Genomic DNA, 14,114 nt, shown 5'->3' with positions numbered 1-14,114 from the left:
AGCGTCCTCACCATCCTGGGCCCTCCCCACCACCGCCTGGGGCGGGGGGGGAGTGGAGGATCCTGGGCTGAGTCCCGGGGAGCCCTGGGCTCCAGGGTCTGCTCTGCAGGAATCGTGCTTTTCACAGTGTCTAATGAGCTTTCCCTGTGCCAGATCATTTCAAGCAGCCAACACCTTTTACATGTAGGTAAAAATTTGTTGACTTCAATTCTAATAGTTCAGGGCGCCCACGGCTCAGGCGGTTGTGCATCTGCCTTCAGCTCAGGGCAAAATCCCGGGTCCTGGGATTGGTTCCCAAGTTCCACTCCCTGCTCAGTGGGCTGTGGGCTTCTCTCCTTCCCTGTGCCCCTCCCCCTGCTTGTGCTTTCTCACACTCTCTCTCTCTTTCTGTCAAATAAATAAATAAATAAATAAATAAATAAATAAATAAATAAATAAATATTTTGAAACTACGAATTCTAACAGTTCATGGTGGGCAATTAGAGGCACTTCCTTTTATTACAGCAGGTGGCAGAATAACACAGGGTTTGGTTTCTCTTACCAGCGCTGCCTTCCTGGCAGCTCAAACCAGGCTCAAAAACCAAAACAAAACAAAAGGAAAAAAAAAAAAAAAACTGGAAATCAGACAACCAAGTAGGGGCCTTGGCTCCAGGTGCACCTCACAGTCCAGCGGGGGGATCCTCAAGCTCAGGTGCCCAGGGGTCCTGGGCGTTCTACTGCTGAACTCCCAAGGCAGTCAGGGCATAAAGTGTTTCTGCTTGTCTGTCTCTTTACCTTGCCTTTTCCTTCCCACCACTGCGCCTACTCAGTCACAAATGCCTTGCCTCAGAGGACCTTGCTCTGAGGCTTAACGGCTATGGGGTCCTCCACATGCAGCCCACTCACCCCTCTCCACTTCCACACTCTCTGCCAGAGGAGTCATAGTCATTGCCACCACTGCAGAAGCCAGGGCAACAGGCCCCAGCATTGCTGCCAGGGCTATGTTCTCCATGGGTCCCAATCTGCATCCTTTCAGATGTAAACATGAGTGGATCTCTTCAGCATCTGAGTAGACTGTGCAGAAGAACCTTGTTGGGTTTTGGATGTCCTACTAGTTTTAAACTGAAGGGGAGAGACAAATGGAGGGCCTCAGGCTGCCATGATGTTGACCTCACTCCTCCCAATAATGATGATTTTAATCATTCTTTCTGGAATTACATGGGCAGTTTGTCCATTTGTTTCAAAAGATTACTCTTATTTGTTTGGATAATTCATATCACATCCATACCTTCCTTTTCTCTACATTTCAAAGGAAATATGCCCATAGCCCATCCAAAAGTAGTCCAGTGTCATAAAGCCACAAGGTATATGGAAGGGAGAGAAAATATCTCAGATAATATATTAATATATAGAGTACTTAAAATATATACAAAGATCTTGAGGACTATACTTATGACTTTATTGTTGGAGTGGACCATTTTAATAAATCTGAAAAATTCTCCACTACCCTTTTCCACATACTGTGAACAGTACAGTGCCGTCCTCCAAGATACAGTTCAGTTTAGATGTTCATGTCAGTCAGTGTCAGGTCAGGAGGAGAAATCACATTAGTCATTTTAACAGGGAAAATTTGATATAAAGAAATATTATCTATCAAAAGATGTTTAACTGGAACACCTGGGTGGCTCAATGGTTGAGCATCTGCTTTTGGCTCAGGTCATGATCCCAGGGTCCTGGGATCAAGTCCCACATCGGGCTCCTTGAAGGGAGCCTGCTTCTCCCTCTGCCTATGTCTCTCTGTGTGTCTCTCATGAATAAATAAATAAAATCCTTTTTTTAAAAAAAAGGTGTTTAATTATGAAGGAGATAAAAGAAAACTCTAAGGAAACCAGAAATAGGAGATATAGGAAGCAGAATCTATTTCTAGGGCTGAAGGCATTTGGAAGAGAACAAGACTGAGATTCTCTTTATTGGAGAAGGTGGAACCAAGGACTGCAGGAAGGGAAAGAAGTTCATCAACATGCCACAGGCCAAGACTGCTGGGCAGGAAAACTTCCATTAGAGAACTAGCAAGATTCCCCAGGAAGCAGCCATCTAGAATAGAGCCTGCCCCAATGCCATACTCATTCACCAAAAGGTGAGAGAAGCTATATTTTCTCCAGGCCACTGGTAGCAGCATCTTAGGATCAAGGGAAAAAGCACCAGAACAAGAAGATTTTTCCTCTGCTGTCTAGCTGTGTTCCCTCTGGTGCACTGTACTGACAAAGGCTAACATTCTTCCAAATGGCAAGAAGGAAACTATAATGGGATCTTGCTTCAGGATCAACAAGTAGGGCAAATACAGAGTAGATAGGACAACCCCAAGGCAATGAATTGATAATGGACACAATCCACACCTTTAGTTACTCAGCTTCCATGTACACCAGTTTACCCACATTGGAACTTCTATTGGAACAACATTGGAACAACACAACTATACCTTTTCACCCATCTACAAAGCTACACTAAGTGAAGAAGTTCTCACTCTTCCCCCAAAATGAAACAGACAGGCAGTCTCAGTCACTGAGTCCAACAGTGTTGCTATTTATTCCTTAAGTTCAGCCACAATTACATAGAATATATTTTAAATATAACCACTGACAACTTGAAGAAAATCACAAGGATAAGAAGAAAAGAGGAAGAAAATAGATAATAAGTACAAATAAACACATCTATGTGACAAGAAGGAGAAAATATGAAAAGCTACTACAGTCCTTTTTCTGTTATTGATCACAGGCAGGAACTGATAGCTGTGACTTCCTTCTTCCATTTCCAATTCTGTGTCTTCTCATCTCTCCCAGAACCACAGCAGGTCAGCGTTCTCTATCTGTGGAGGGAACATACCTTCATGTCTGAAGGTCTGAGTCCTCATTAGTCTGGCTTCCTTTTATTTATTGTGGTTTTCTATCATCCTTTACCTTTGGATTTGGAAGATCCTGGAACTGTGCTCATGATCAAAGCTTTCTGCAATGCAATTCACCTGGATCCTGAAAACCCTCTTCTTCATTAACATCTTTATTCTGGTAGCAATTCTGTTCCTTCTAACTGGAGCTGACACACAAGGAGAACCCACATCCTTCTCCTTAATTCACTGAATTAATACAGCACTAGTATTTCAAAACATAGATATTTACCAAGGTTTGATAGGGTAAGTACATTTCGTCCATCCCAGAATAGGAAGTATATACAGTAGAATATTAGACTCCACTCCTTGTAAAAGTCCATCAGCCTTTCAATTCTCCAGAAATTGTTGCATGGCCAACATCTCTGGTAAGAGTGCACATTTCCCAAAATAGAGATGATGAGCCACCCAGAGCCTCTGAGTTCATCTGCACAACTCAAGCTAGACATAGTAAACACCACTTAATTCTGCATTCATTCACCATCATTCTCATTTCATATACAAACAATATAAAGACTCCATGAAATAATTTAATTTCATTACCAAAAGAAAATGAATTCCAATAGCAAAATTCAGCCTACCCCAAACCAGCTCAAACAGTCAGTATTTATCTTCTAATACCTCAGCATTAAGGCATGAACTGACTATTCTCATAACCACAACCCAGCAGTCTAGTCTACATCCAGAGCAGGAGGGTAAGACACCAGGTCATCCAGGACTAACCTCGGAGATTATTGCCCCAGGGAGTCTGCAGCTTCAGGAAGAACCACCATGAGGAGTCTGAGACAGTGTTGGGGCTCTATGGAAACATAGCCTCAGGGCTACAGGAGAGTAATGGAGATTCAGCCCCTGGGAGAGCACCATCAACACCAGACCCTGAGCTGAACCCCTCCTCTGAGAGGCTCATAGGTTCCTCCAAAGAAGAAGGGGGATTGTTAAGGGGCACAGGAGTCTCTGCAGGCCCACTCACTATGGAGCAGATGGTCAGGAACACATCTTCTGAACTCAACCTGAAGTATGGAAACAGAGTCCCAGAGGATGAAGCTAGAGAGAAGGAGAAAATGTGGGAGCCATCAGTCATGTTATAAAAGGAGACCTCACCTTCTTCACCTTCTTTGAGGTCCAGAAAAATCCCTATCCTGTGAGGAAACTGCCTAAGGGATAGCTGAGTCCCAGAGCGGTCACAGGCACAGAGACTTTTTCCATACTTCCCCACAGCCCAGAATCCCTTTTCTGGAAGCTCTTTGTACCACCCCTCCCTATTCACATCTCCCCTACAAACCCCGAGAGCCCACTCCCCTCTGCTTCTTTTGCTAATCTCCACCTCCCAGAAACAGCATCCTGATGTTATAGCCCCACAGCCCAAGACGCTTGGAACACTGCTTTCTTCTCCGATCTCACATGTGTCCTTCCAGGTCACACTAGTCTTTTCATCAGAAACAGCAAGGTTGGGATGTGCAGACTCTGGATCCAGAGTGACAGACACTGTAAAGAGAGTTGCCAATCATGCCAGATCTTTCCCTGTTCCATAACAAGAGCACACAACCACCACCACCGCTACCACCCTAGACACCTAGCTGCATGCAGGGATGGATAAGCCTCATGAAATTAGAGCCTTGTGACTCAACTCTCTGAGCAGAAGTAACTCTACTGATCTGGGGGTTGGATATGTCACAGGGCACTTGAGGACCAGATTGTACTCTAAGGACTGAAGGGTATCTCTTTAGCATCCAACATTCAGCCACATCCATCAATTCCAGCTAATGTGACTTTCAATGCCCCAACCCCCACCACCATCAATGATGATGCCAGCATCTGTACCAACACAGCAAACAGAAAAAGATGTCAACAGCCATGGGGGTAGCAGTAAGAGCACCCAAAAAGAACTTAAAGTAACTCACAGGCCTGGAACATCTTCTTCCGCCAATCTACAAGAAAACCACATTTCCCAAATGTGAACCACAAATCAGAGATTTGAAGAGACTGTATATATCAGTGTCAATAACTAATCTTCTGAAATACACCAATGGAAGAGTTACAGGGAAAATCTTTTGGAAACATTCATCTGATGAATTCATTTCTTTTTCATACACACACACACACACACACACACACACACACACACCCCTATCTGCTTCAGCCTTCCCATGAAAGCAAAGCCATAAAGCTTAACACCATTGAGAGATTGGATAATGACCTGAACAAAAGGTTCTATTTCCAGATTTCACTATCGAATTATGCTTTCTCAATCCCTGGCCACACATCCATCCTGAAAGCTAGGTTTTCTTGAAAAAGAATTGAGGGGATCAAAATTTCTGAGGCCTCCATTTATTTATCAAGAAGCAATTGAACTGAATTTGTAGGTTGACCTGAAGCCATGGTGGAAACAACACAACATGGCGGAACTGCACTTGAGGGATGACTATAAGCCATGGGTGAGGAGAACTCAGGATACACCTTTAGAGAAATCTTGCCCAGTCAACTCAGGATACACCTTTAGAGAAATCTTGCCCAGTCAAAGGGTAATGGAGAGGTTTCAAGGAAGAGAGAGAGAAAAGTTCAAAGCAGGAAAAACATACATCTAGTGAGAGGACAGACACTAGTGAATTCTCTACCCCTTTTCATGGAGTATTGGGAGAAAAACATCCCTATATGGGGAAACCAAAAATGTTGGGTCTAGTTATCTGCTTCCCCCTATAATCACCCAAAAAGATCAAAAGCATCAGGAGACACCCAATGTGGTCAATCCACAAATATGGCCACGTCCTAAGTCCCAGAAAGTACAAATATGTTATGGCAGAGAGAAGCTATAGATGTGATTAAGGACTTCAGGGGCACCTGGGTGGCTCGGTTGGTTAAGTGTCTGCCTTCAGCTCAGGTTATGATCCCAGGGTTCTGGGATAGAGCCCCTGAGGAGGGCCTCCTTCTCAGTGGGAGTCTGTTGCTTGTCCTTCTCTCTGTTCCTCCTCTCTGTGCTCTCTCTTACACTCTGTTCTCTCTCTTTAGCTCTCTTTAGCTCTCTCTCTCTCTCTCAAATAAATAAATAAATAAAATATATTTTTAAAAGATTAAGGAATTTCAAATGGGGTCAGGGAGGGGGCAACAATAATGCCCCCAAACACCTAGATGGAACCCAAACCCAAGTATCCTAAGGACCAGGTCAAGCTACCCTCTGCAGACTGAGGACATGGACTGAAGAAGAGAGAACACGGGGATCTCCTCCCACAGTGACTCAGGGCCACATAAACTCCAACTTTCATATTCTCTCTTGAGAAGAAGAAAAGAAGCTAACTGATCAAAGCAAAATTTATATATGTCATAAGACCCTGAAAAGTCTGCAGTGGGAGAGCTGTTACTTCCAACAGGGCAGATTCCAGAACAAAATTAGAACACTTATAAATATAAGAATAGGATATCTTCTTGAATATTTAGTGCAAATAGTGACTACTATTCTCACCTATACAAATTTACTCAAATAAAGGCTATGTCTAGCTCTATTGATTTGCTTACAGAAACAAGATCACATAAAATGGGCTGATCATGCGACCCTTTGAGGAAAGGGAACTTTAATTTACTTGTTCTTCACCAAGACAGCAGTTGACACCCAATTATACATTTCCATGTGACAACAGACATAGATTAGCAAAGAAGAGAAAACAAGAGGAGAAGGAAGGAGAGTTGGCATTTCATTCTGAGACTCTACAATGTATCCAGAGCTATGCTATACACTTCATTACCTTAAGTGCATTCCTCACTTCATTTCCACAGCAAGACTTACAATTCTAAATTATTTTTCCAATTTTGTGAATAATATGGGATCAGACATTAATTCACTTCACACTATGATCCCATCAATATGAAAATGCTGATTCTACTGTAAAGGTGTCTGTCCTGACAAAATACAAAGGTATATAAGGTATACTTTAAAACACATGTATTTCAATCCAGCAGAGAAGGAGGAAATGCTAAAAGAAGACTATTTGATCCTCGTTTTTAATAAATAAATCCCAAGAATCAGTGATGCTGTCTGAGGAGCTTTCATCACACATCTGCTCCGCAGGCCTCCTTCACCCTTGGCTCCCCCTTCTCTCTCACAATAATTACCCCTGATTGTGAGCAAAACAGCTGGAACAAAAAAGCACATGTTACATGAGTTCAAACAGCCCAGATTCTCAACTCACTCCAGTGCTAAATGGTGATATGAATAACCTTTCATTGCTTTAGCATCCCCTGGACCACACTCCCGTCCCAGTGCTGCTGGAAGGTTGAGTTGTCTCATTATCCAAAGCAAACACAGTTAAATGATTACTTCAAAACAGGTTAAAATAAATACATCTTTTCAGAAATCTCTCGAACACCTGCCAGGAGTTTATTACTTTTAATGCACCCAAATAACTTGCACACCCTTTGTGTACCTCCTACTCAAATCTTCAAGGCTGTGGTTTGTGGTCTCTCTTCCACCACTCTGAGCCACCCAAAATCTCTCCAAGAGGAATCACAGGCTCTCTATTTTCTTTCTCAGCTCCTCCTCTCTTCCCAACCAACCTTTCCTTCCCTAATTTGCTCCCAACTTTTCTCTGATAAACAATTTTCACTCCTCTAAGTTCCTCCTCTTGCAATCTTCACACATTGCCCCAATAAACCCAGCCAGTATCAAGCCCATCAGATAAATCCAGATTCTCCTAAAAGGAGATATAATGGTTGTGAACAATTATAAGGTCCTGTTCTTCCAAAAAAATTAATTTCTTGCCTCTGTTCCACAAGCATATACATAGCATTTTGTATATAATTGCAGATAGCTCACAAACTCACTAGCAGGAGTCCATAAATACCCTGGTGGCCCTGGATCTTAGATTCAGAACAACTGACCTAAAATACTTCTGGAGCAACTGGGTGGCTCAGTTGGTTAAGCATCTGATTTGACTTTGGCTCAGGTCATGATCTCAGGGTCATGAGATTGAGCCCCACCTCAGGCTCCTTACTGAGCAAGAGTCTGCTTAGGATTCTATCTCTATCTCTCTATCTCTCTCGCTTACTCTCTCTCTCTCTCTCTCTCAACCTACCCCCACCCCGTTAAGTCAATCAATCAATCAATCAACTACTTCCACAACAACCAAGGAGGTTTGGAGGAAGAAATATCTACCTTGGACAAGGAGTCAGACCATGAGGAAGCAAAATGAAGACTACCAATCCTAGAGGACTAGCAAAAAAAGAGAAAAACCAAAACTAGATCCAGAAAAAGTAGGAAATTCAGGGTAAAATGGATTCAGAACCAAGGATCACCTTAGGAAGACCTGAGTCCTAAGCAGGCATGCATGATTTCTGAAATCTTCTAGAGACAGGTATTTCTGATCTACAGTCATTATCATTTTCCAATTGTCCTTATAAATAACCACTGTGTTTTCATTGCACCAACAAAAGTATCAGTTGAACAAGGTGTGTTCAGAGGGTGTTGCTAACCCTAACACTGATCTGAGAAGAATGGGTCAGAATAGAGGCAGATCTGTGTTCCCAAGGACAGTCCCTACAGTCTTCAGAAGGAGACCACAAACGTGACAAAGAGAACAGGGACACCAAAACTGTCCTGTTATGGGGTCCACTGACAGAAAGGGGACAAAGTTGAGGTTGGGGAGGTAAGGTCACAGGAAACTGAGTCACTTACCTGCATACAGCTGTGCTTTTCTCCAGGCTGAAAGGGAACACAGCCAGGTGAGACCTCAGCCAGAACAAGTCAGTTCAGCATTGCTCTACTGGCCCTTGCCTCCCCTCTGTGCTACAGGTGACACTAGCTGCAGAGTGGTGCAGAGTGGGGAAAGGCTGGAGAGATGAACTCCTGCCACATGCTGACAGCAGAGTGTTGTGGGAAATTCCCTGGACCACAGGTCAAGAAGTCTAGTTCCACCTCTGTCTGCTGCTGCTATGTGACCTTACCAAGCCATTTAGTGTCCTGTGCCTTAAAACCACAAAAGTTTTTATTCTATCTGCTTTCACTTTTTCTTTGAGGGATGCCTGGGTAGCTCAGCAGTTGAGCGTCTGCCTAGCTCAGATGTGATTCTGGAGTCCTGGGATCGAGTCCCACATCGGGCTCCCCTCGGGGAGCCTGCTTCTCCATCTGCCTATGTCTCAGCCTCTCTTTCTGTGTCTCTCATGAATAAATAAATAAAATATTTTTAAAAAATAAAATATTTTAGAGAATAAAATATACATTATTCCATAATTGTAAGAAATCATTATTGCATCCAACGTTTTCCAGCAAAGAGATATATGGGAAATAACACAAAAGGGGAGATGAATTAAGGACAGGATACTAGGTGAACTCCAGGATAAAAGTGACGAAACTTTCTCAAAAAATACATCACTATTCTGGAGCATTGGCAGCTCATCTTATCACATTCCATCAATCATCTACCCAATCCTCTACCCATTATTTTTAGATTAGCACCTCTAGAAACTGGAGAAAAAAAGGCTCTCCTTGATAGTGGAGGGGTCACTCCTAAACTTAATGACCCATTTATTCCTATAGTTTCTTTAATAAAATCTCAGAGCATCCAGGCCAACTGAGAACTAGCTGCATCGAAGCCTGAAATGCTAGCAATGTGACAGGTAGATCAGCATTGGAATAAACCCAAGATGCACAACAGACTCCAGGAAGCACCATCACCCCCAGGTTCCCTAGCACTGGGTGGGAAGCAGAGGCCCAGATTAGGAAAGCCCATGGAGCAGGTTCTGCCTCCCACCAGCTTCCACTTCTGCCCCAGGGAAGGGTCCACATGTCTGTGCCTGAAACAAGGAGAGGGGACACCTTGGCTTAGGTGACAGGTGACCCAAGGACATCTGGACAGTTACTTACCAGACAGGTAAACAGATTTCCTCCAGTCTGAAAGGCAACACAGGAAACAAGTGAGCTGAGAACCAGAATGTCTCCTACAAAGGGGACACAAATACTTTTGAGAAAAGAATAGAACCTACCGAGATCTGCTTGGAGTTCTCCTGAAAGAGAGTGAAAAATAATCATGAACTCTCATCCCTAAGAATAGGAAAGATTGCACCTGGCGAACCCATAAATGAACATCTTAGTATCCTAGCAGTTATAGTTCCAGTTCCATCGAGTCGCCACAGCTCCAGCTGTCATCTCTGGACCTCCTCAGCTACCTGCTCCAGGCCAAAGACTCTGCTGCTTGGCTTATCCTCCACATCAACTGCCACAACGGTCTACATTGGTGCCTGTCCTGCCTTACCTCTGTCCTTCAGCACCTTCTCCTTTGTCTGCTGGTCCTCCTCCTTGTCCCTGTGCAGTTTCTCCCATTCCTGCCTCTCCTGCTGCTTTGCAGTATGTTCTCTCTTAGTGTAGTAGGCAGCCCCAAAGATTAGGAGTGTCAGCACGGTCAGGGTCACCATGAAAGCTGGCTTCCAGGGAGAAGTCTGGGGGAAGAAGGGCTCTGGGCCCAGCCAGACACCCCATCATGGGTATGGCCCAGGACAGCTCAGCCCAGCACACCCAGAGACCTCCCCTGCCAATCCCCTCCTGCCCTCCTGGGAGCAGGAAGTAGCACTGACCTGGAATGAAAATGGCCATCACCTTCTCCTGGCCCAGGATGGGGTTGAGGACCGAGCAGGTCACATTCCCTGAGGAGCTGTCCCTCACCACCAGAGCAGCCTCCACACTGTACAGTCCTTCAGCATCTTGGGCATATGTCTCAGAGAACATCAGGAACTTCTCCCCACTGAGGGCTCGCCACTGCACCTGGGGTTTTGGGAACCACCCTGAGGCCATGCACATCACTCGGATTCCATCCTCCTCTGGCCCTTGGATGCGCACTTGAGGAGCAGAACCCACACCTGTGAGAGAGAAGCTGGAGAGCACAGAGAGGCCAACCAGAGCCTGGGGATGCCAGCAGAGCATTTCTGTGCCCAACTCCAGAGGTAGCATTGCATTCTAGGGGCTCTATGAGGAGTGGTCCCTGCAGGGAGCAAAGCAGTAGCTCTGCTTCAGGAAACAGAAGGAAAGACCACGGGGACCTGCAGCAGCCACAGAGGGTAAAGCTCTTCTCCCCAGCCATGAGAGTGGGACAGTGGGAAGTCCATCACCCAGAGTAACACAATAAGGAATTTGGTCCTATATTCCATCCTTCTCTGCTCTTCTCCCCTCACACACTCTCCAGGGCATCTGCCTGCACACCCACTGCCCCTTGGTAAAATCACTTCCACCACTGACAACCCTATCTACTTCCTGATCTCCCACCCTAATATCCACATCCCTGGGGTTAGCTCTGCTATGATTCCTCACAGATGCTTCAAATTCAAATCCTGAACTGATTTGTATTTGTCCCCCTCTGTGATAGGCTGATGATGAAAATATCCCCAATCCTTCAGACTTCTTTACATCCAGCTCGTCCTCTGCCACATATTGTTAGTGCCTTCACACTCTGCTGCTGGGCTCCTTCATGTGACTTGACTCAGCCACTGAGAGTTCAGAGAATGTGGCTCCAGCAGAGGTTGGAAACTGCTTGTGACATCGCCTTGCCCTCTGCTATGGGAGGTAGGTGCTCAGGCTAGCACAGCCTTTCAAGCTGAAGCTGTCCTAGATCAGCCAACAGCCAGCTGAACAACACCTATGTGAGCAAACCCAGCCAAGTTCCACTGTCAGGACAAAATATATTAAAATTAAGAGGCTTACTGTCCCGGTTTAAAATAAGGAAAGAGGGCAGCCTGAGTGGCTCAGCGATTTAGCGCCACCTTCAGCCCAGGGCGTGATCCTGAAGACCCAGGATTGAGTCCCACATCAGGCTCCCTGCATGGAGCCTGCTTCTCCCTCTGCCTGTGTCTCTGCCTCTCTCTCTCTCTGTCTCTCGTGAATAAGTAAATAAAATCTTTTAAAAAATAAAATAAGGAAAGAGAGCCCCTTTCCATCCTTTTTCTTACAGCATTTACTATAGGAAACTTGTTATATATAATATATATATATATATATAATATATATATATATAAAGGAAACTTGTAATTGTGGGTGCTTTCTCCCCTCTTTGAAATGTATGTAAGTCCTTTGTGACAACTAGATAGGCCTTAGGCCAGCTCTGTGATCCAGGGATGTCTTTCTCAAGGACCTGGGAGCCCTCTCTTTGAACTGTTAACACCAAAGAAAACGCAACCCTCTCCCCGCTTCCTGTGCCAGGGTAGGAGCCTAACTTCAGTGGGCACCAAGATCCAAGTGTAAAAACATGTCCTCTCATAAAGATGGAGGAATGTGTAAAAAACAAACTAATTTAACTTTTGTTTGTCTGGGAAGCTCCTCATCTCTCCTTCTATTGGTTTGCTGAATAGACTGAATGATACACTTGCTGGATAGAATATTCTTGGCTGCAGGTTTTTTCTTTTCACACTTAGAATACATCATGCCAGTCCTTTCTGGCCAGTAAAGTTTCTGTTGAAAATTCCACTGAGTAACATGTGGAAATGTTGAATCACTATATTGCACATCTGATGAATATAACACTATATGTTAACTACACTGGAATTAAATTTCTTTAAACAAATTTTAAGATGGGGCACCTGGGTGGCTCAGTGATTGAGTATCTGCTTTCAGCTCAGGTCGTGATCCTGGGATCCTGAGATTGAGTCTCCGCTTCTCCCTCTGCCTGTGTCTCTGCCTCTCTCTCTCTCTCTCTCTCTCTCTGTCATGAATAAATAAATAAAATATTTTTAAAATATTTTAAGATAGGGATCCCTAGGTGGCGCAGCGGTTTGGCGCCTGCCTTTGGCCTAGGGCGCGATCCTGGAGACCCAGGATCGAATCCCACATCGGGCTCCCGGTGCATGGAGCCTGCTTCTCCCTCTGCCTATGTCTCTGCCTCTCTCTCTCTCTGTGACTATCATAAATAAATAAAAAAAAATTAAAAAAAAAATATTTTAAGATAGGCTAATTTCTTTTTCCTCAGGATAAAGCTGATTAGTTAACATAGATGATTACCCCAATTTCCAAGTAATTATAGGGTGTATCATCTGTGACAAATGGTGCTGTCAAGTCTACTTATTTGAGAGATAGGAATTGTTCATCCTGAGAACATGTATGTAATGTAATGATTGTGTCTGCATGGCTATGGAAAAGAGTGAGATTTCTTCTGTCATTTCAATATCTTGGTAGGTACTCATGATGAACCTCACATACTGGTTAATGCTAATTCAATAATAAAGCTGTTTTCTTTCCCTTATATCTTTGTGAAAAATATTTCTGGGTTGAGAGATTTTGTTTTTAATTAAATTTCCCATATATTACCAAAGATGTACCAGTAAGTCCAGTTAAGATTAGCCAAATGCAGCTAAGATGTGCTGAACTCCTTTAACACCCAGATTAAATAAATGGTTGTTGCTATATGCCACTGAGCTTTCCATGCGTGTATTACACAGCATTGTTACAGAAATCAGCAACTAACACATAATTACCAATATTTCTGTGCCAGAAATTTTAAGATGGGGCACCTGGGTGCCCCAAATTGCCCCCTCAAAAAAACCCTGGGTTTCTCTGCCATCCCTTCCTCCCACCCCACAAACCCTCTGCATCTCCCAAATCTACTCATTCAGTTGTTTCTACTTTCCAAGGGATCCTTGGGTGGCTCAGTGGTTGAGCATCTGCCTTCGGCCCAGGGCATGATCCTGGAGTCCTGGGATCGAATCCCACATCGGGCTCCCTGCATGGACCCTGCTTATCCCTCCGCCTGTGTCTCTACCTCTCTCTGTCTCTGTGTCTCTCATGAAAAAATAAAATAAAAATCTTAAAAAAAAAAAAGAAAGCTTTACTTTCCAAATCTCTCTGTTGCCAGATCCCACCTTTCCCACCCCACTTCGTTTACGTGAATTCAGGCAGCCAACCTATCTACCCTGTAAGTACATGTTCTGCTCCAGTCTTGTTCACCTTCCATATACCTTCCCTTACAGCTGTCAAATAAACCTCCCCACATACACACCTCCCTAAATCACTCTGCTTATAATTTCCTCAGTTCTGTATCCAAACTCCATGGCACAGCAAACAAAGCCTCCAATAGTCTGGCATTGCCCTCACACACATAAAATCCCTCTCCACTTCTTCCCTAATCATATCACCTACATCCATCACGGCAGACACGCTCCAACCCTAGGACTATTTGAAGAATTCCTCATAAACAAGATCACCCTGCTCTTTGTGCCCCTCACGGAGTTC

General features: G+C 44.2%; 1 protein-coding gene across 6 annotated transcripts in view; it reads right to left on the bottom strand.

Annotated features, from left to right (window-relative positions):
* Window positions 1-2,532: 2,532 nt before the first annotated feature.
* LOC481727 (butyrophilin-like protein 1) overlaps window positions 2,533-14,114 on the bottom strand; it is a 59,359-nt gene continuing 47,777 nt past the window's right edge. For 3 of the 6 annotated variants that reach the window (XM_038553645.1, XM_038553644.1, XM_038553646.1), the window contains 7 exons: window positions 10,478-10,759; window positions 10,159-10,359; window positions 9,890-9,910; window positions 9,771-9,797; window positions 8,583-8,609; window positions 4,822-4,848; window positions 2,533-4,405 (listed from right to left, as the gene is read on the bottom strand). In XM_038553645.1, the coding sequence (XP_038409573.1) occupies window positions 3,720-4,405; window positions 4,822-4,848; window positions 8,583-8,609; window positions 9,771-9,797; window positions 9,890-9,910; window positions 10,159-10,359; window positions 10,478-10,759 (1,271 nt within the window). In that variant the 3' untranslated portion in view covers window positions 2,533-3,719. The remainder of the gene's footprint in view (window positions 4,406-4,821; window positions 4,849-8,582; window positions 8,610-9,770; window positions 9,798-9,889; window positions 9,911-10,158; window positions 10,360-10,477; window positions 10,760-14,114) is intronic. The other 3 variants (XM_038553650.1, XM_038553649.1, XM_038553647.1) reach the window with 2 other exon arrangements.

The sequence above is a fragment of the Canis lupus genome, chromosome 12 (assembly GCF_011100685.1).
Source record: "Canis lupus familiaris isolate Mischka breed German Shepherd chromosome 12, alternate assembly UU_Cfam_GSD_1.0, whole genome shotgun sequence".
NCBI classification, from domain to species: Eukaryota; Metazoa; Chordata; class Mammalia; order Carnivora; family Canidae; genus Canis; species Canis lupus.
The sequence above is the reverse complement of the archived record's forward strand: the minus strand, read 5'-3'. Positions and strand labels throughout refer to the sequence as shown.